General features: G+C 64.7%; 2 protein-coding genes across 3 annotated transcripts in view; one reads left to right on the plus strand and one right to left on the minus strand.

Annotated features, from left to right (window-relative positions):
• The window catches only part of LOC104056873 (dedicator of cytokinesis protein 2), a 64,931-nt gene that overhangs the window by 30,941 nt on the left and 12,484 nt on the right, over positions 1-21,506 (plus strand). The gene's annotated exons all lie outside the window — the stretch shown is intronic.
• LOC128852162 (INSYN2B protein-like) lies at positions 520-20,216 on the minus strand. Of its 2 annotated transcripts, none has more exons than XM_054066277.1 (4): positions 20,138-20,216; positions 7,904-9,713; positions 4,490-4,564; positions 520-2,486 (listed from the first exon to the last, which is right to left on the minus strand). In XM_054066277.1, the coding sequence occupies exons 2-4, from the start codon at positions 9,334-9,336 to the stop codon at positions 2,288-2,290; spliced, it is 1,707 nt and encodes a 568-aa protein (XP_053922252.1). In that variant the 5' UTR covers positions 9,337-9,713; positions 20,138-20,216; the 3' UTR covers positions 520-2,287. The 2 variants fall into 2 exon arrangements, with proteins under 2 accessions (XP_053922252.1, XP_053922250.1); XM_054066275.1 differs by having other exon boundaries at positions 2,345-3,568.

A 21,506-nucleotide genomic window follows, 5' to 3' on the forward strand; every position in this document is an offset into this window, starting at 1 on the left:
GCTGGTTGAGGGGTGTGGGACCAGAGGGTCAGTGCTGCTCCTGCCTGGCTCTGCAGCCTCGTGCCTTTGGATCAAACTCAGCAGGAGGCATCAGGAAGCTCCAAAGCCGTGCCAAGCGTGGGTTCTGGCACAGAGGGTGCGCCAGAAGGAGCAAGCAGGGCAGTTGCGATGCAGAAATCCTGTTTGGGGGAACAGACGCAGGAGTTTGGGCTGTATTTGCCAGAGAACAAGCGGACGGACCCAGTGGCGTGGTTTTACATAGTACAAATGCCTGGGAGGAAGGTGCTGGGATGCCCACTGCTCGGGGAGCGTGGGCAGGGGGAGCGTGGCTCCAGGAAAGCTTCACACGGAGCAGGTTGTGATGACGGAGCAGGGACAGGGCTGCGGCCACCATGGGTTCATGGGCACCTGGACACGGATGTGTCGGCAGAGCCAGTGTGCTCAGCCAGGCAGCAAGGAAGGGGCAAGAGAAGCTGCGCTGGGTCACAAGGGTGGGTGAGGAGCTCGGTCTGACCACGTTCTGGGAGCCTGGAGTGAGTGGTGGGGCTGTGAGCAGTGGGGAAGCCCTGTGCCATGGGGAAGCGCCGTGCTGTGCCACGGGGAAACACTGTACCGTGCCATGGGGAAACACTGTACCGTGCCATGGGGGAATGCTGTGCCATGGGGAAACACCGTACCGTGCCATGGGGGAGCGTCGTGCCAGGGGGAGCATCATGCCATGGGGGAGCGTCATGCCATGGAGGAGTGCTGTGCCATTGGGAAACACTGTGCCATGAGGAAGCACTGTGCCACGAGGGCGCCCCATGGCATGGGAGCTTTCTCCTCCCGGACTCTGCCCATGCTCTGTGGCAGCTGAGGCTGTCAGAGTCTGTGAGCACCCCAGGTGCTGGGATGGTTCCCACCAATGCGCTGAGGCACCGGCGTTGCCATTCCCTGTGACCCCTTCTCTTGCCTGTGAGGGACAGGGCAGACGCGAGCTCTCCCTTTTGGCTCCCGGCTCGGCCAGTCACAGCTCGGTCAGCACAGCCCCGTGGTGATGGTTCTGCCATGCTGCGGCAGCTCTGCCGGCCGGACCGACGGCAGGTGCAGACCCCAGCGCGTGCCCAGGCACAAGCGGCCTTGTGGAAGGCGGTGCTGCTCTGCTGCCAAATGCTGCTGCGCTGGGGCTGTGCCAGCGGGCACGGCAGGCTCCCTGTGCCAGAGCGTGACTGACGTGTGACTCAGGCAGGTGATGCGCTCAGGGCTGCCTTTGGTGTCACTGTGCCCACAGCTCCGTTCCTGGGGCCGTCTTTGGTGTCACTGTGCTCTCAGGCACCGTTCCTGGTCCCTGTGACTCGGTGCCCACGGCAGCATGCAGAGCTGCTGGGCACACACTGCCAGGCGGCGGTGGGGACGCAGGTGCTGGTGTGTGGCCCTGTGTGTGTGCGCCCCTTCCCCTGGGCTGGCCATGCCGGGCTCCAGAAACGCCATCCGGCAGCGTTCCCAGTGCATCCATGATTTCCATGCCGCTGCCACAGCCCCTGCTTTCCCCCCAAGTCCAATGTGGCTCAGCCCAGGCTGTGGCTGCCAGGAAGGTCAGGAGGGACCACGCGTGCGCCCCCGCAGCCCCATCCACCCTCCTGAGTTTGGCTGGAGGAGAGCCCCAAGTTCACCATCCCAGGCTCTCGGGCACTGGGGACGCTCTGAGCCCCTCCTGGGGCGCCGGGCAGCCTCAGCCTCACCCAGAGATGCTCCTTGGAAGGAGATCCATGTCTCCCAGATCCCCCCCTGTCCGGCCCTGCCCTCCCACCTGGAGGCCTTTGGGTTGGGTTTCTCTGTCCCAGCTCAGGTCCTGCCGAGACTTTGACCATTTCCCACTGTCTCGGGTGCGGGAGCAAGCCTGGGTGCTCCGGGTTAAGCAGCGGGCGAGCATCCCACGGGATACGGGATGGGCACCGATGCCAATGGGGCAAGATGGGAGCCCTGTGGCTGCTCCAGGGGGGCTGTGGGCACCCAGGGCCAGGCGAACGCTGCCACCCATGCAGGGGCTCAGCCACAGCCCCTCCTCATCCTCACCCGGAACAGAAGGGCACAGGTGGGAGAGGGTGTAACAAAAATAGCGTCTCTGTGGAATTTATTGAATCCTCGTTAAACACAGCCCGTGTTCCCCTCGCCTCGTGTACCATGGGGCATCGATACGGTAAATAAACAGTTAAAAGTAGAAAAGCTGGTGCTACCCAAACCCTACTTCGGAGGGAGGGAGAGGAAGAAGGAGAGGTGGGAGGGGGTCAGTGCCGAGATGGAGCCCTCACAGGAACCAGAAGCATTTGCGCCTGGATTTCTTGGTGTCCAGCTTTGTGGGCAGTTTGGTCACTGGCGACAGCTCCTGCCGGGGCGGCAGCGCGGCCTCTGCCACCGCTGCTGGGGAGCCCAGCGTTGTGTCGCCTGCGATGTGGCTCAGCACCCGCTGGAAGCGACCCTCCTGCTGCCGGAAATCATGCTCCACGCTGCGGGCGAGGGGTGAAGGCGTTGGAGAGCATCGACCACTGTGGATCCCACCAGAGCAATACCCACCTCCAACCTGCATCCACCCAGGTCGCTGGGGACCCCAGCCCCACTCGTGTCCCCAGGGACCCCAGTCCTGCTCACGTCCCTGGGGACCCCAGCCCCGCTCACAATAACATCCGCGCCCTTCCCGGATCGGGGAACAGGCCAAGTGCCTGGGCTGGGGACCGGTGCTGAGGCAGGGGGCGAGCCCAGCATCTGTGGGACCCCAGTGAGCTCCAAGCCCCCCAGAAAGGGGCTGCCCATCCCTGGGGCCTCATCCTGCTCCTGCTGCCACCGGCACTGCACTCGGACCCTGATGGGCTGCAGGCACTGCAGCGTCTGGAGGTGGCACAAGGTGCAAGAGCTGTGCCGCCGAGGTGAGGGATTAGGGACCCTGGGTGAGTGAGGGGACTGTGTCGCCCCAGCCCTCAGGATTCCTGCCAGTGCCAGAGCCTCCAGTGTCCCCACAGCACCCGGCAGCGCGCAGCAGCCACGTGCCGTGTTGCTTCCTCACACGGAAAGCGCTCCGATCGTCTCACACCAGCCACATCCCATCGGATCATCAGAGGTGCTGCGGTGTATGCCCAGCACCACACACGTGGTGCAGCCGCCCCACACACGGGGAGCGCCCCACGAGCCCCCGCGCCGCATGCTGACACCTCCTGTCACCTCCCATCATCTCTCCCTGCCAGGACACTGCTCATCCCAGTCACTGCCGGGATAACGGGCGAGCGGCAGACAGCAGCGCCGTGGCCAGAGGGCGGCGTGGGGAGGGACCCCGACTCCGTGCGTGGGTGCAGTAGAGGGGCTTGGGGACATTGTGGGAGTGCACGGCTCGTGCGCGGCCCCAGGATGGGACGTGGTGCCAGGGCATCCCTGCTCCCCTGCACTCAACGCTCTGACCCTGCTCCGTGTCTGTGTCCCACCGGAGCCCCTTTGCCTCACGCGGATGGCAGCGAAGCCTGGAGGGAGTCCCCAGTGGGAGCCTGGCGATGACAAGGAGCCCCCTTCCCGGAGTGCGACATCTCTCCCCACCGTGATGCTGTGTGAAGACAGCCTCGTCAGACCCAATTAGCGCTGATATCCCCCACAAGCTGCAGCGGGGGGGGGTTGTGGTGAGGGTACGCAGAGAAGGAGAGAGGCAGATGCTGCTGTGGCAGCGTGGGCGCAGGGGGTGGCTGGCGCAGGGGCAGTGAGGATGCACCCCCAGCCCAGAGGAGAGAGCGTCCGTCCCATAGATGGGGTCACAAAAGCGGTGGGGCAGAGGGTAAACACCCTGTGCGCACATCCTGGGGCACTGCTCGGGGTCCGGGGGACCCCGCTGAGCTGGGGCTCGGAGCTCTGCATGCTGCATCCTGCCGAGTGCTGGCAGAGTAACCCGAATTAACAGCAAAATGGGAACACGCTGGGCCAGCTGCACGTGCACAGCGGGGGACAGCAGCTGCTGGGACCGAGGGACAAACGGACACCCATGGGTGCACGGATGGGCAGAATCCTAGAAAAGAACCATGGAATGAGTTGGGCTGGAAGGGGCCTCAAAGCCCATCCAGTTCCTATGGGCAGGGACACCTTCCACTGGATCCGGTTGCTCCAAGCCCCATCCAGCCTGTCCTTGAACCCCTCCAGGGATGGGGCAGCCACGGCTCCTCTGGGGAACCTGTTCCAGGGCCTCCCCACCTTCCACAGGAGAACATTTCTCCTTAAGATCTCATCTCAATCTCCCCTCTTTCAGCTCAAACCCATTCCCCTCGTCCTGTCCCTGCCCTCTCTGATCCAGAGCCCCACCCCAGCCTTCCGGCGCCTCCCTTTATACATGCCCCTTGGAGCAAGCTGGTCCCCTCCATCCGCCAGCACAGACTCCGGCTCCCCCTGCACCACTGCCATGTGAGGGCATGAGGATCTGAGCGGTTCAGGAGAGCAGGGGACCCGCAGGGAGGGCGCAGGGTTCCAGGGCTGCTCTTACCTGTAGATGATGCAGGCACAATCCCGGCAGGTCCCACAGTTGGCGATGTCTTGCCCTGTCCGGTACGAGTGTCGCCTGCAACAGAGCAGAAGTGCCATGAGCCTGGATCGACTTGCCCATGAGTCCCCAGCTGCCCCCAGGCCCCTCACCTGCATCTCGAGGTCATAGTCCAGCAGCCAGGACTCAGCTCCTCTCCTGCCTGGCACCCAAGCACTCTCTTCCCTGGGATTCAAGCCCTCTCCTCCCTGGGATCCCAGCTCCTGAGCTGGAACTGGATGAGTTTCAGGTCCCTTCCCACCCAAACCATTCCATGTTGTCCCGATTCCATGATCTCCCATGCCCCTCTCAGGCAGTGGCTTTTGGAGGGGAGCTGAGAAACCCCTACATCCCAAAGAGCAGCCGTGTTTCCCTGTTTAAATCCTCCTCCAGCTACTCGACCTTGATTGTGCTCGTTCTCGGCGTTCCAGAACTGGGTCTTTTTATGCTCCAAATTGTACATTCCAACTGGGATTATACAGTGCAGAAATGAGATCACCATACATTTATATATCTATAAGATGCGTCGGTGTGCCTACCTAGCGATGCATGCATGCGCCTCCACCAGGATGGGATCAAACCCTGAGATCGGGGTTGGTGTGGGATGGTGCCGGTGGCGGACGCCGGGACCCTGTGAGTGGCTGTTCACTGTGAGAGCGGTGAGACACCGGAACAGGTTGCCAAGGGAAAGTGTGGCTGCCCCATCCCTGGAGGTGTTCCGGGCCAGGTTGGATGGGGCTTGGGCAGCCTGATCCCGTGGGATGCCCCTGCCCATGGCAGCGGGTTGGAACTGGATGATCTTTAAGGTCCCTTCCAGCCCGCACTGTTCTATGATTCTATGATTCTATGTTACACCGCGAGTGCCGTGGGGCCGGTGGCTCTGTTCTGGCCATGGCTGGCACTGGTCCGGCACATGGCGAGTGCCACGGAGACACTGCCTGCCCACAGGACACTGACCCGTGGCAAATGAGGCCACGCTGTTGCTCAGCATCCGACCACCGGGATAACTCTCCTGATCCCATTTTGTGTGTCTCCAGGCATCTTGTTTGCTCATTTGACTGCAACCGTACACAATGCCGAGACCTTAATTAAGCCGCCCGCAGTGAAGCAAATCAGCTCCCAAAGCAGACAAGCTCCATCCCAACTTCCCCTCACAGCAGGGGCGATGGCCTGCGCCAGGGTGGCACAGCAAGGGGCAAGCGAGCTGTGCCAAGGCTGCATGGCTTGGGGCAAGTGGGGGGCAAGCAGGCAGTGCCAGAGTGGCACGGCGAGGGGCAAGTGAGGGGCAAACAGGATGCGCCAAGGCTGCACGGTGAGGGACGAGCGGGCTGTGCCGAGTCTGCATGGCATGGGGCAAGCACATTATGGTGAGGGGCAAGCAGTCTGTGCCGGGGTGGCATGGCAAGTGGCAAGTAAGTTATGGCAAGGGGCAAGCAGGCTGTCCTGCGCCAGAGCTGCATGGCAAGGGGCAAGCGGGTTGTGTCAGGGTTGTGTCAGACACAGAAGTGGCCATGGCACACAGAGAGGTGGCCATGGCACACAGAGAGGTGGCCGGGGCAAGCAGCTCCTGCACATCTGGGGGAAACAGGGCTCTGAGCACAGGGAAGAGCCCGCGGGAGCCGGCACCGCAGGGATGCTGGCAGCTCCCAGCCAGGCACCCACAGAGGGTGTCTGCAGCTTCACGGGTTGTGCCAGGAGGGAGCTGCACACCCCGCCTGAACACCCGGATGGGCATGGCATGCTCCTGCTGGCACCTCTGTGCCATCCTCACTGCCCCTCATGGAAGTAGGTATTAGAATCACGGAATCATTAAGAAAATACCTCTAAGCTCACCCAGCCCAACACCGAGCCATTAGCAGTCATTTGTCTTCGATAAAACAATCAGACCCGTGCGCAGGCTCCAGGGCCAGGACTCCCAGGAGCTGCCCATCTGGCAGGTCCCGATCCCCTCACGGGTGCCACCCTGCTGCCCCGAAACTGCACACTAAGCCAGACACTGGCACAAACCGGCTTTGGTGTCCTGGCCAAACTAACGAGCTGCCAAACGAACAAGAGCTCTTGTTCCGGCTCCCTGGGCTGCCCGCGCGCAGCTCAGGTGCGGCACGGCTGCACCTGAGACTCTGCCCGTGAGCAGTGCGGGGATGCTTCCCACCGCCGCGGATGCTCCCCATTGCTGTAGATGCTCCCCATTGCCATGGGTGCTCCCCCCCACCACTGTCCCTAAGTATGTACCACGGCTTGGCTGAGCCTGCAGTGGGGATGTGACATCCCAGGTCTCCGCTCTGCTGACCTATGGGCACGTCTACAGCTCCAGAGCCGGGCAAGGGATCCAGCTCCCCCCATCCACCTGCCCTGCACCCCCTCCTTGCATATGGGGAGGGCACTGCAGGCGCACACAGAACAAACCAGAGTGGGCGAGACACTGCATGGAGACACGGTGCCACGGATGGCAGCTCCGAGTTTGACCCAGGGAAACATGTCTGGAGATGGCAGGATGCCCCCATCGTCACAGAATCATAGAATCATTAGGTTGGAAAAGACCTTTGAGATCATCAGTTCCAATTGTACCTGTCCACTACTAAATCACATCCCTAGAATCATCAAATTATGGAACGGTTTGGGCAGTAATAGACCTCAAAGCCCATCCAGTTCAACACCCCTGCCATGGGCAGGGACACCTCCCACTGGATCGGATTGCCCCAAGCCCCATCCAACCTGGCCTGGAACCCCTCCAGGGATGGGGCAGCCACCACTGCTCTGGGCACCCTGGGCCAGAGCCTCCCCACCCTCGCCATGAAGAATTTCTTCCTAATGGCTAATCTAAATCTTCCCCCTTCCAATTAAAGCCATTCCCCCTCGTCCTATCACTCCACACCCTTGTAAAAAGTCCCTGCCCAGCTCCTGGAGCCCCTTTCCCTACTGGAAGCTGCGCTAAGGTCTCCATGGAGCTTTCTCTTCTCCAGGCTGAACAACCCCAACTCTCTCAGCCTGTCCTCATACAGGAGGTTCTCCAGCCCTCGGATCACCTCCGTGGCCTCCTCTGGAGTTGCTCCACCAGCTCCATGTCCTCCCTGTGCTGAGGACTCCAGAGCTGGACCCAGGGCTCCAGGTGGGTCTCCCTGAGCGGAGCAGAGGGGCAGAATCCCGTCCCTCCCTGCTGGCCACGCTGCTCTGGGTGCAGCCCAGGACACAGGGGGGTTCTGGGCTCTGAGCACACGTTGTGGCTCCTGTGGAGCTTCTCCTCCCCCAGCACTCCCAGTCCCTTCTCTGCCCAGCCAGGACCTGTGTTTGGGATTGCCCCGATCCCCATGCAGGACCTTGCCCAGGTCTTGTTGAACCTCATCGCGCCCCTGGCCCTCCTCCTTCGCCGCCACTCACCCGTCCCGCTGCGCCTCCTTCTTCTCCAGGTCCTGGATGACGTCCAGCAGCACGCGGATGGTCTGCTGGCTGGTCTCCAGCACCCCTTCCAGGGACTGCAGCTGCGACCGCAGGTCCCCCCGCTCCCGCGGCCGCGCTCCCTGAGATGTCCGGGCATCCTGGTCCCCCGACGGTGGTCCCGACGGCCCCTTGGCCACCACCACCAGCTGCAGCAGGTCCTGAACGTGGTGCAGCGTGTCCGAGTGCTCGGCGCTGAGGCAGGGTTGCCGGTGCCGAGGCAGCTCCGGTGCCTGTGCCGCCGTCTGCGCGCCCTGTGAGGCTGGTGCTGCCCGGCCGTGCCCAGGCTCGGCGCTGCGGCGCTGGGTGCCAATGCCGTGGGGGTCCAGGTGGCCGAGTGCAGCTGGTGGCTTGTCCGGCACGGTGGCGGCAGAACCGTGCCAGCGCGGCGCTGGTGGGATGGGGGCTGGTGAGGCGCAGCAGGGGCCCCCCCAGGGCTGGTGCTGGGGGGCCGGGGGGTCCCGCGGGGGGGTGCCCTGAGCTGGCCGGCGGGGACTGGGGGGGTCTGTGGCAGAGATGCTCGGCGAGGGCTGGGTGTGCCCACGGGGGAGACTCCACTCTGAGTCGCTCCGGCTGACCGGCGGCTCGGTGGGCAGCCAGGACTGACTGCAGGGCACCGAGGCCGGACGTGGGGCTGCCCCACGGCCACTCCCAGTGTTGCCACGCAGCCGGGCGCAGGCGGCGGGGGGTGGGCAGGGCTCTGGGGTACAGCTCCGCGCCGGTGAGGCACAGCGGGCAGCAGGGCACGCGGCCGTGCCCGGATAAGGGGGACAGGGATCCCTGGATGGCGGTGGTGGTGGCACTCGGCACACAGCAGCATGCGGGACGATGGCTGTGGCGTGGTCCCGCACGGGGAGGCTACCGGGCGCCCGCGGGGGCACGGCGTAGCCAATGCCGGTGGGCACAGCATCCCCCAGGCACCGGGCACTCGCAACCACAGCGGGCGTTGCCGCATCCCCCGCCACATCGCAGGCGCTGCTGCTGCGGGGCTGGGGCGCCGGAAAGGGCTTCTGGAGGCTGGGGGAGGTCTGGATGGCGGTGCTCATGCAGGCCTTCCTGGGCATGGGCAGCGTCAGCGAGCCCGGCTGCGCCTGGGGCCAGCTGCGCCGCGAGGCACGGAGAGCCGCCGGCGCAGGGGCGAGCCTGGGGGGCGGTGAGGCACGTGGGGTGTGGGGGCCGGGGGCGGCCGCGGGCTCCGTGCCGCCCTCCACCAGGTCCTTGAAGCGGACCTGCTGCGTGCGGTTGCGGCGGCGCTTGAGGCGGCTCTCGACATCGGGCGAGTCGCGGTTGAGCAGCACCGAGCGCACTGCCATGGCTTTCTCCTGGCTGCCCTCGACGGAGGGCGCCGTGCCGGGCAGGGGCTCGCGGCTGACCATGGCTCAGGGCCCCGTGGCCGCCGCGCTGCGGCCGGGCGCTGTGGTGGGGTGCGGGGGGACGAGCGCTGGCGGCCGGAGCCCGGGGCTGCACCCGTCCCCGCAGGTGCCCGGGGCGGCAGGCGGCCTCATCCCGCGCCGCCACGCGTTGGGGATGCTGTGCGGGAGGCAGGCGAGGGGCTGCCGGGCATGCTGCCCGCCGGCCAGCCCTACGGCCCCCGGCACACTGCCCCGGCTGCCCTGCCCGCCGCCGTGCCGCCCCGGTGATACCGGCAGCCCATGGTCCCACCACCGTGTGCCCCTCTCAGTGCTGCTCGTGGCGCGATGCCCGGGGCGCTGGGCGCTCGCCGTCCCTGCCCATGGCTCTTGGGCTCCTGGACCTGTGGGGACAGAGAGAGACGGATCAGCCCCAGCCCCTTCACCGTATCCCCCCAAAGCCGGGAGCATCCCCGTGGAGCCGCCGGCCTCTGCGCGCTCCGTGCCAGCCCCACCATCACCCAACGCGAAGAGACAAGCTTTGATCTGCTGTGCTGTCTCCTCAGCACAAAGGGAGGAGGAAAAAAAGAAACCCCTTTAGCATAAACACGTTACAAGTTCACAGCTCAAACCAAGCAGAAGTAGCCGATAAAAATAGCTCAGCCTCGCTGGGCTGGTGCCTGGCGTGCACAGGGCGCGGGCAGCGGGAGGGCGGGCACGGGGGCTGCTGCACGGGCACGGGGCAGCGCCAGGGTGGGCATCGGGGCGGGGGGGGGACAGAGGCACCCGCCAGACATGGGGCATGCATGGGGCTGGACGAGGCGTGGGGCACCGACCAGCGTGGGGCAGGGCTGGACTGGGCACAGGACCCGTCCTGCATGGGATGGATGGACACAGGCACCCGCAAGACAGGGTGAGGCATGTGTGGGGCTGGATGAGTTGTGGGGCACCCGTCTTGTACGGGCCAGGGCTGTGCTGGGTGCAGGGGACCCGTCTGGGGTGGGATGGATGGGCACAGGGACCCATCAGACATGGGGCATGTGTGGGGCTGGATGAGGCGTGGGGCACCGACCAGTGTGGGGCAGGGCTGGACTGGGCGCAGGGGACCCGTCCTGGGTGCGATACGGGCAGGAATGCCTGCAGGGACGTGGCCTTGGCACCCACAGCTCTTGCCGGGCAGCAGAGGGACAGGACTGGGGCTCAGCCCGGCTCCTGAGGTCTGGTCCAGGGGGGTCACATCCAGCTGCCTCCTGTCCCTGCCGCCGTTCTTCATCCCTGCCATCACCACCTCTCTGTCATCCCCTGTCCCTGCGGCTGTCTCCTCTCCCTGCTGTTGACTCCTGTCCCTGCCATTGTGCCCCATCCCTTCGGTCATTCCCAGTCCCTGCTCAGGCACACGATGCCATGGAGTACAGGGCACGCGCACACATCTCCCTGCCCAGGAGGCCCCAGGGGCGCAGAGGCCACTAATGGCTCATAGAAACAACCACGGAATCACGGAGTGGTTTGGGCTGGAAAGGACCTCAAAGCCCATCCAGTTCCCAGGGACACCTCCCATGGGATCAGGGGCTCCGAGCCCCATCCAACCTGGCCTGGAACCCCTCCAGGGATGGGGCAGCCACCACTGCTCTGGGCCAGGGCTTCATTTTGGGAAGGAGTGCCAGGGGTGGGGTGGGAGACACGGGGACACCATCCCCGGGGGGCAGCAATGCCGCTTCGCTTGGCCGTTCAGTCTCCCCAATTCAGATTGCATTTGAGGTCTGCAATCACCAAGAGGTACCGGCAACACAGGCAAGGAGCGATGTGGGTCCCCAGCAACACAGGCTCACGCCCTAGCACCACGCCATGTCCCTGCGGTCCACACCCCAGACCAGAGCCCTCGGCTCCCCCGGTGCCCCCGCAGCCTCCCCGGCACACCGAGATGGGAGCGTGTCCCCCTCCGCATCTCCCGCCCTCCTGTGACACGGCCCCTGCCCCCCCCCCCGGTCCCCAAAGCCCCCTTGCCTTGTTCCCGCTGTTTGGAAGCGCCTGAGTCAGCACAGCGGCCTGGAGTCACCCTGCGCTGGGAAGGAGCAAAGTTGCAAAGCGCCGAGCGTGCCGGTGCCCTGTGCCGCCCTGAGCTGCCGGCACACCGGAACGGGGGTCTGGCGCAGCCCCCCTGGCGCCAGCGCATCTACACCCCATGCACGGCAGTCGTCGGGATGCTGCTCCACGCACCAGCCCAGCCGCCCAGGCACTTTCCTTCCCGAGCTTGGAGCCGTGCCCAGACACCGGGAGATGTTTGTGAGGCAGGACGCGGCGAGCGCAGGGACGGGGCAGCTCGTTAGTATGGGCAGCAACAGGCGGAGGAGGGAGCCGGAGCCAACGCTGCCCGCGCCCGCCGCAGCCACCGGCAGCAGCCCCGCCTCGACGCCTGCCACCGGGCGCCCGGCTGGGGCCAACGGCCATGCCGGCATCCGCGTGGGACAGAGCAGAGCCTGCTGGGGTGGCGAGGGGCCGTGGGGTTCCGGTCCCGGCTTGTGCCACAGTGCCAGAGCTCAGCATGCGCTTCAGCATCCCTGGATGCATCTGTGCCAGCGAGGACACACGCCCGTGGCAGAGCAAGCACGGCTGGCACATCTCCACACTGGACCAGGTCCAGAGCACCACATGAGGCTGGCGACTCCGGCCGAGTGCTCCCTTAGTGTGGCCAACCCGCTCTGGAGGCTTCCTTGACGGGAGCGCTAACGGGCAAGGGGCACACAGTGCCGGGAACGGTGCCGACAGCCCAACACGGGGCACAGGATGCCAGGAACCGTGCCGAGTCCAAAACGGCACACAGGTGCTGGGAACCATGCTGATGGCCCAACACGGCACACAGGATGCCAGGAACCATGCCAACAGCCTAACACGGGGCACAGGGTGCCAGGAACCATGCCAACAGCCCAACACGGGGCACAGGGTGCCAGGAACCATGCCAACAGCCCAACACGGGGCACAGGGTGCCAGGAACCTCCCTGAAAGCCCAGCACAGGGCACACAGTGCCAAGAACCGCACCGACAGCCCAGCACATGGCACACGGTGCAGGGAACCATGCCGACAGCCCAGCACGGGGCAGGAGCACTCCCAGCACCATCCAAGCATGGATGCAGCCCCATGAGTCCATAGAGGGGACCTCTCTGAGCCTTGTCCGACTCAGCCTACGCAGCAAACGCAATGCTATCGGCCAGCGCAGCCGCCGCCGATGCACCTTCTGCCTCTCAAGCCACTCCACCGAGAGACTGGAGATGAGCCACAAGGACAAAGGAAAAGTCTATAAATTATACATGCAGTCACTCCACTCGGGAAGAGCTCTGGGGATGTCAAACACCCAGAGCCTGGACCTTCCCACTCATCTCCTGGTGTGTGCGGTCAGATTCAGTGCCGCGTTCCAGCACGGTTTGCAGCGTGTCAGCATCTCTGAGTGCCAATAACAAGGACCAGGATCAGGATTGTGCCGCCAGGCGCTGTGGGATCTGATGGGGCCCCCGTACATTTGCTGAATCCGAGGAAACCTCTCTGCCGATGGATCTGCCTGGAAGCGCGGCTCCAGGGACATTTTGGATGCACAGCAAAGGCCATCGGGAAGGGGCTGTGCCAGAAGCACGGGCACCGAGCGCCGGCCACACTGGCCCTTTCCAGCTGCAACCTCAAGCACACGTACTGGGGAACAGCGCTCAGCACCCCCGTCCCGGTGTCCCGTGTCACCCGCACTCCCCCGTGCGTGGCTGCCCCAGCCGATGCGCCGTGTGTCCGGCACGCAGCCACGCTCCTGTGCCCACCACCTCCCGCAGGCACAGGGATCCAGGCTGGAGGAGCAGGAGCAGGGACTTAAGATCAGAGAATGCCCTGAGCTGGAAGGGACCCACAGGGACCAAAGAGTCCAATTCCCGTCCCATCGCACACCCCAACATCCACACCGTGTGTCTGAGGGCATTGTCCAAACGCTTCTGGAATATTGTCAGGCTCAGCGCCGTGACTGCTTCCCTGGGAGCTGTTCCAGTGCTCCACCACCCTCTGGGTGAAGAGCCTTCTCCTAACGTCCCACCCAGCCTTCCCCGGCATATCCTTGGCAGCCTGATTGAGTGGGACGTCCCTGCCCATGGCAGGGGGGTGGAACAAGATGATCTTTAAGGTCCCTTCCAACTCGCACTATTCTATGGTTCTATGATTCTGTGATCTTCCTGCCGTTCCCTCAGGTCAGGGACAGACCTCAGTGCCTCCTCCCCGTGTGAGGAAGCGGCAGAGCACAATGAGGTCTCCCCTCAGCCTCATCTTAGAACCATAGAATCGCTAGGTTGGAAAAGACCTTTGGAATCATCGAGTCCAATGGTCCCTGTCCACTACTAAACCATCCCTGAGCACTTCACCTCCTTGTCTTTTACACCCCTCCAACGGTGGAGACTCCACCACCGCCCTGGGCAGCCTCTGCCCGGGGCCTGAGAACCCTTTCCGTGAAGGAATTCTTCCTAATGTCCGATCTGAACCTGCCCCAGTGCAACTTCTCCAGGCTGACGTTTCAGCACCAAAGGATGATGTGCTGTGAAGTTAGAGCCTCCCCAGACCCACAGCAGCCCCTTCCCGGGTCCGATCCCACCGGAGCCCACAGGGAAGGGCACGGCTGAAGGACATCCATCCCCATGCCATGGATAATGAGCATCTTCGGTGCTTGGTGTTAGCAGCGCTCCTGCTAACGAGGGCAGTGGGGATGTGTGACATATCCTGGGGCTGACCCCCGCTGCCCTGCACCCACGGGATGGGGACACGGGGGTCCCTGCAGGACCCGGGGCTGGCGCAGTGGCACAGCCTCGGCGCCGGGAGAGACGGCAGCCTGGGTAACACCAGCGGAAGGACGACAGCGAGCACCATCAGGGCCACGGAGAACACGGCTCATCCAACCCATCTGCCGCCTGCTTTGATTGGGTTCCAAGCCCGATGGGTGGAGGTAAAAGCCAGACTCGGATTTCTGGGAGGCATTTGACATTTTGACGAAGAAAGCAGAATAATAGGAAAGCCATGTGGTTCGCATTAAATGGATTAAAAACCAGCTCAGCAGCACGCCTCGAGGCATCGTCATCCAGCGCACATCGCCGAGGAGCCGTGCCCCTGCCCGGGTCCCACGGAGCAGCCAGGCTGGCACCCACCTCGCACGGAAACACGGCACTGAGGAGACGTGCGGATTATACAAGGCTGGGAGAAGGGCAGGGGTGGAAAAAGAGAAGCACCCAGCACGGCTGCTGTGCGGGGGGGTCTCTGCTGCGGGAGTCTCAGGCTCCGCTTCGGCCGAGCAGGCAAAGAGCAGCAAAACGCAGCGCTGGAAATCGGGGATCAGTGCAATCGGAGGAAACGCTTCCTTAAAAAGTGAGGTCAGCCAGCGGTGGAGCAGGTTGGAGAGGGTTTGTGTGGTGGTGGATCCCCCATCTTAGCAATTCTGTATGGTCTGAGTGTTTTTCTCTTCCAGCTCATATCATGTACAGATAAAACCAGACAATGCCACTGTAACGCAATGAATCACGGAATGGTTTGGGCTGGAAGAGACCCCAAAGCCCATCCAGTTCCACCCCCTGCCATGGGCAGGGACAGCTTCCACGGGATCAGGGGCTCCAAACCCCATCCAACCTGGCCTGGAACCCCTCCAGGGATGGGGCAGCCCCCACTGCTCTGGGCAGCCTGGGCCAGTGCCTCCCCACCTGAACAGCAAAACAGTTCTCCCTAAGATCTCATCTCAATCTCCCCTCTTTCAGCTCAAAACCATCCCCTTTGTCCTACCCCTGCACTCCCTGAAAAAGAGGAGGGTTTGTATCCCGAGGGGGTTTGTACCCCTCATCTCCCATGGGCTGCAGGGTTGATGTCAGAGGATCAGAGCCCAGATCTGGGATCCTGCCCAGAAAGCCACCTCCATCCACCAAAAATCCTGTAGAGCAGGGGGAAAGCCTCCAGCTGCCTCCTCCTCCGGCTCAGCTCTTCATCCTGCCTTGGTGGACGCTTGACTTCTCCCAAGGAACAAGGGATGGAATGAGAGGAAATGGCCTGAAGTCGTGCCCTGGCGGAGGCTGCCCAGGGCGGTGGGGGAGCCCCCATCCCTGGAGGGGTCAAACCCACATGGCTGTGGCACGTGGGGACAGGGTTCGGCTGGCACAGTGGGGTTGGGGTGGCGGTTGGACTGGATGAGCTTGGAGGGCTTTTCCAACCTTCACGATTCCATGGTTTTGTGTCCGTGTTCTGCGGGAGACCATCCTGGGGCTGACGAGGCTGCTGGGAGACCCTGGCCATCGCACAGCGGGAGCACAGGCACCGGCTCCGTGAACAGCCCTGCCCACGCCAGCTCGGGCCCTTCCTCCACCTCCTCCTCATCCTCCTGGCGATGTCTGTGGTAGAGGGAAAACCAGAGCAGACACATAAATCTTCCCCTCAAGACGCAGGAAGCCGGGAGAGGAGATTTATGAGAAGAGAAGTCATCTTCTCCGGGAGCCGCCGAGGAGAGCAGCTAATTACCCAGCTCGCTCGCCGGGTGCGACGGCTTCTCCTGGGACACAGCCTTGGCTCTTCCTGCTCGCTGGAAAGGACAGAGGTGCTGCTGGTGCACAGACGGGCGGCAGGAGAGGACGAGGCGTCTGCTCTCAGCGGAGGATGGGGCAGGAGCCAGGGTCACGACATGTCACCACTCAGCAGCAGAGCTTCATCCTGCCTTGGCTCCGACAGGGCTCAAGGCGTTTGTACTCAGATCAGAGCATCTGTGGGACCCGAGGAATCACAGAATCATTTGGTTGGAAAAGACCTTTGAGATCATCGAGTCAAACCACATCTATCCACCACTAAACCACCCCTGAGCACCGCGTCTGCCTGTCCTTGAAGCTCCTCCGGGGTTGGTGACTCAGCCACTCCCTGGGCAGCCTGTGAAGGATGGAGGACTAAAAGTGTTTCCTCGGGCAGACAGCAATCCCAAAATCCAGTTCCTCGCTGAGGAAGCTCCACTACAAAGGCAGCTCATGCCCTGCACTTGCGGTGCACTTGGAGGCTCTTCCAGCACACGGCTGCTCGGATCCTTGAAGAGCTTCCGATTCCTGCACGCGCTTCATCACGGCCAGTTTATACCCAACTGTGCTTGTGCCAACGCGGTCCTTGCGTTCGAACAGCTCCGCTCCCTGCTCGGCGCTCTGCCCTCACGCGTTCCCGGCCAAGACACACGTTCCTCTCCGGCCACGCTTCGAGGCCAGCTCTGCCAGCAGCCCCCAGGACAGCTCTCGGGGCTCCGATGGTCCTCTCTTCACAGCTCCTCCCTCCTGGGAGCACTCGAGGTGAGGCCCTGGGCAGTGCTGGGATGCTCTGGGCTGGAAACCCACCCGACACAGCCCAGCTGGCCCAGCTACCGGCCCTGGGTGGCTCGTGGTCCACAACATCCACGGGGAGCATCAACTGGGGTCTCCGGGAGCATCCGTGGCACACGGGTCCTTCCCTGTGCAGGGGTCCGGTGCGAGCAGCAGCTCCCACGAGGCAGGGATCCACACGGATCTCTATTTAGGTCACTGGCTGGAGCGCTCTGCGGGAACATCAGTTGCTCTCCCAGCCCCAGGAATGCTCGTGGAGCAGGGACCCCACAGCGCCAGGATCCCAAGTACCCTGTGGCTCTGTTCCAGGGCTGCGCGAGGCTCCCAGTGCCCTTGCCACATGCTCCATGGATAATTCCCCATGGAAGGGAAGGAGCAACAGCATCCTCCTCCCAGAGGTGATCGACGGGCATCACTCCTCTCTCTCCCAACCGCGGATGCGTCAGCGCTGTCAGAAGGAGACTTCGCATGGTCGGGAGGGACAGCGAAGCACGGAGCCTCCACACGGAGCCTGCAGGAGCAAAGCCACCCCTCGGCGTCCCATGGATGCGGTCACGACAGCGGTGTCTGCTCCCCGCGCTTCCCGCTCGCCTTCCTGCCTCACGCTGCCAGGCGGGCATCACCGTGGAAAAGAGAGCTGGCAGGGAGGGCGACCTGCGCCGGGGAACGGCAGCACATGGAGCGGGAGGAAGTCAGAAGAGCTTGTTTTGGATCCCAAGGCTTCCCTGAGCCACTGCTGGGCACTGGGGCTCAGCACCTTTCCCGGGGGATACAGGACAGGCCATGGTGGGAGGAAGAAATCGCCCTGCTTGGATGCTTCCTTCCCAGCGGGCAACCTGGCATCCCTCCGGGTCCCAGAGACGGAGGAAAACACCTGATGTGGATCCATCCCGGAGAGCGCAGGGCTCGGCCGGAGCTCAGCACCGGACCACACAGGCTCTGCCACAGCCTCCAACATGGGCGATTCCCGCAGGAATCGCAGGGCAAAAGAAGTAGGACACGGCCCAAGACTCTGGGTCACGGGAGACGTGGCTCATCCCAAGCCTTCCTGCAGCTCCGCGCTCTCCCAGAACATCTCCGCTCTTGGAGAAAGGCACTCAGGCTCCCATCTGGAGCCAAACCTCCGCGGCAAGTGGAGCAGCCGGCCGGGAGCCCCGACAGACGGGGACTCCCTGTGCTCCAGCGCATGCCAGAAATCCTGTCAGGAAGCCACAAGCTGTCCCTAAAGCGCAGCTCTGGAAAGAGCTGGAAGGGTTTCGGTGCCCGGCAGCTCACCCGGGTGGCCGCAGCATCCCGGGCGACTCCGAGTCCCGGGGGCTCGGCTGCAGGCAGTGCCCTCCGTCTGCCCCATCCATCTCGGTGCGCAGCACCCCGTCTGCTCCGGTGCTCAGCACCCCATCCTTAGTCCCCCATCCCACCGGTGCGCAGCCCCAGCACAGCCCCCATCCCACTGGTGCTCAGCCTCCCATCCCACCGGAGTCCACCAGCCGCGGTCCCTGTGACTGCAGCCCTTCCGCGTAGAGAGGGAGAGCACCAACTCGGAACACAAATCCTGCCTTTCAGTGGATTTCCAATGCCTTACTGCAGCCCCCACTCCGTTATCCCTCTGTGCTTCCAACACCACTGGCTGCCAGGGGAATGTGAGAATTGCTGCGTGCCTGGCTGTGCCCCGTGCCTCAGTTTCCCCGCGCACCAAACAGACAGGATCACAGGGAGCATCCTCAAAAACACACGAGAGAGACCCTGCCCAAAGGAGCCGGCTAGGAACGAAGAATTAGCGGAATGTAGGAATTAGCGGGTGCCTGGCAGTGCTGTGTGCCTCAGTTTCCCCACCGGCTGAGCAGCCAGGACGACAGGGAGCATCCTTGCACACACCCTGTCCAAAAGAGTTTGGGATGGGAACAGCTTCGTTACTGCCAAAGGGAACGGACCCGCTCATTATCCGTGGCCTGTGGACGCTACTGTGCTACTAATTACCACAATTATGATTCATAAAGATGACGACCTCAGCCGAAAGGAGCTCCTGCGCTCAAACCCGCTCCAAGCGCACTGGGAGGGCCGAGTGCTGCCCGCAGCCAGCGGACACACCGGGAAAGGCCGGAGGATGCCAGCTGGAGCCCGGCTCTGCCCGGGAGCCGCTTCCTGGCAGCGCTCCGGCTGCTCTCCCCGGCATCCCCAGCATCCCTGCCGCCATCCCGAGGGGCTCCTTCCCAGCCCCCCCAAGGAGGTGCCGGGACCGCCGGGAGCTGGGAGCCGTCATGGGGCGCTCTGTGCCTGGCTGGCAGCTGCTGTGACCATGCTGGCACACACCGGCAAAGCCGTGTCCTGGTGGTTACTCATACGCGTCCACCTCGTGCTCCGAGCGGGAAAGCGGCTCCACGGAGACCTCGGGGCTCCCACGTGCGGCTCGGACTGGGGCGGAGATGGACCAGGGCACCCTGAAAGCTCCGTCATGCCCTGTCGGGGGGAGCAGCTGCGGCTGTGCCGGCTGCCGGAGCCCCTCGGGCACACAAGGGCCTTGAGGCGGTGCCGGGAGCTGCACCCCACGCACCCGCAGCCGAGCCCCGGGCCCGCGTCAGCGCGGCGAGCGGAACACGGAGCGACAACCCGGGGTCACGCGTGTGCGTGTGTCAGCCCGGCTCAGCCCTGGCGACGGACGCGGCTCCAGCGGGGGAAGCAGAGCTGCCACCCGCACCTCGGCACGGAGGGAGATGCCAGCGGCTGGAGCGGGCAGGGGGCCGTGGTGTGGGGCAGCGGACCGGGGGGCTCCGGACCCTCTCCGCAGAGACTGCCCTCCAGCAGCGGCACGGCGGCACCACCGTGACCCCCGACACCCCTGCCACGGCGGCCACCACCGTGCCACCGGCTGCCTCGGCACGAGGGACTCGGTGCAGGAGTGCCCGGTGCAGGGGGGCTCCGGTCCCCTCAGAGCAGGGGTGCCCGGAGGGGGACCCCGGCTGCCTCGGCACGGGGTGCTCGGTGCCACCTCAGCGTGGGGGTGCCGGGGGGGCACACCGGCTGCGCCGGGGTGGGGGTGCCGGGCATGAGGAGGGCAGGGGTGCGCGGAGGGGTGCCCGGGGCAGGGGGGACACTGCCGGCCGTGGAGCGGGGTTAGCCTGGGGAACACCGGCTGCTCCGCTGAGGGGTGCCCGGTGCAGGGGGGACACCGGCTGCCCGGCACGGGATGCTCGGTGCCCGGTGTGGGACACCCAGGGGAGGGGGTACCCGGTGCCGGGTGCCCAGTGCGGGGCTGCCGGCAGCCCCCGGGTCCCACGGGTCCCGGTGCCTCCCGCTCTTCCCAGGCAGCTCCTGCCCGCGGGGGACTGGAGGACCCGGGAGCACCGGGGCTGCCGGAGCCGCTCGGGGCCGGGCGACGCGCCCCGGTGATGCGGAGGGGTCCCCGCTCGCCCGCCCCGCCGCCGCCGCCTCCCGCTCCCCGGTTCCCGGTGCCGCAGCGCCCGCTCCCCAGCGCGCCCGGTACCTGGTGCTCGGCGGCGGCGCGGATGGAGCGGCGGGCGCGGAGCCGCGCGGGATCCCGGTCCCGGGGCGGGGCCGGCGGGGAGGAACCAAAGCGGGGAGGAGCCACGCGGCATCCCGGTACCGGGGCGGGGCCAGGGCGGGGCGGGGCGGAGCCGGTACCGGTACTGGGGAGGAGCCAGAGCGGGGAGGAGCCACGCGGCATCCCGGTACCGGGGCGGGGCCAGGGCGGGGCGGAGCCGGTACCGGTACCGGGGAGGAGCCAGGGCGGGGAGGAGCCGGTACCGGGAGGAGGGGGCGTGGCCAAGTGAGTAAGGGCGTGGTCAAGTAGGTTAGTAGTGGTCTGTGTAGGCGGGGACAGTGGAGGGCGCGGTCATTTTGGGGGCGTGGCTAACGCAGCGGGTGTCGTCATGTGGGGCGTGGTCAAACGGGCGGGGGCGTGGTCAGGCGGTGCGGGGCGTGAACGAATGGGGGCGTGGTCTGTGCTGTGGGCGCGGTTATTTGCGGGGGCGGGGCCAGCGCAGGTGGGGCCGGGATGGGGTTGTTCTGACACCCCCCCCCCCCCCCCCCCCCTCCCCCCCTCCCTCCCTCCCTCCCTCCCTCCCTCCCCGTGGCCACGGGCTCCGGGCAGCAGCGGGGACGGTGCGGTGGTGCTCCGGCCACCCGGTGATAGTGTCGTGAGGCCATGGAGCTGCTGGAGCAGCACCACGGGGGCTTGGAGGCACCTTCTGTACTGGGAACACGCTGGGAGAGGTGGGGTTGTTCAGCCCACCAGAGGAGAAGGCAGACCTTAGAGCAGCTTCCAGTAGGGAAAGGGGCTCCAGGAGAGCTGGGGAGGGGCTGTGGGTCAGGGAGGGCAGGGACAGGACCAGGGGAATGGGTTTCAGCTGCAAGAGGGGAGATTGAGATGAGGTCTTGGGGAGAAATGTTCTCCTGGGAGGTTGCCCAGAGCAGTGGTGGTGCTCCATCCCTGGAGGGGTTCCAGGCCAGGTTGGATGGGGCTTGGAGCCCCTGATCCAGTGGGAGGTGTCCCTGCCCATGGAACTGGATGGGCTTTGGGGTCCCTTCCAGCCCAAACCATTCAGTGGTTCTATGGCACCTTCATGAAACAGGGATTCCCATGGGACCCTGCATGGTCACTCCCACCACAGAGATGCTCAATGGTTTCCACTTGTTCCGAGGAACACAGGAGAACAGCACTGATGGATCCCCCTGGTATCCCCTGCCATTATTGCCATGATGCCCATTAGTATCAAGGGAACCATCACCCCCCATTGCCCCATCCCTAGAGAGAAGGGAGCTCTGGCCCAGGCTGCCCAGAGCAGTGGTGGCTGCCCCATCCCTGGAGGGGTTCCAGGCCAGGTCGGATGGGG

Source organism: Cuculus canorus, chromosome 4 (assembly GCF_017976375.1).
Source record: "Cuculus canorus isolate bCucCan1 chromosome 4, bCucCan1.pri, whole genome shotgun sequence".
NCBI lineage: Eukaryota > Metazoa > Chordata > Aves > Cuculiformes > Cuculidae > Cuculus > Cuculus canorus.

Bases quoted from the DNA above. Each gene is read 5' to 3' on its own strand.
- LOC128852162 (XM_054066275.1), bottom strand. From the start codon at position 9,336: ATGGTCAGCCGCGAGCCCCTGCCCGGCACGGCGCCCTCCGTCGAGGGC. The intron at 4,565-7,903 runs GTGAGTGGCGGC...GCTCTGTTGCAG, and splicing joins AAGGAGGCGCAGCGGGACGG to GCGACACTCGTACCGGACAG. The intron at 3,569-4,489 runs GTAAGAGCAGCC...GTCTTCACACAG, and splicing joins TGTGCCTGCATCATCTACAG to CATCACGGTGGGGAGAGATG.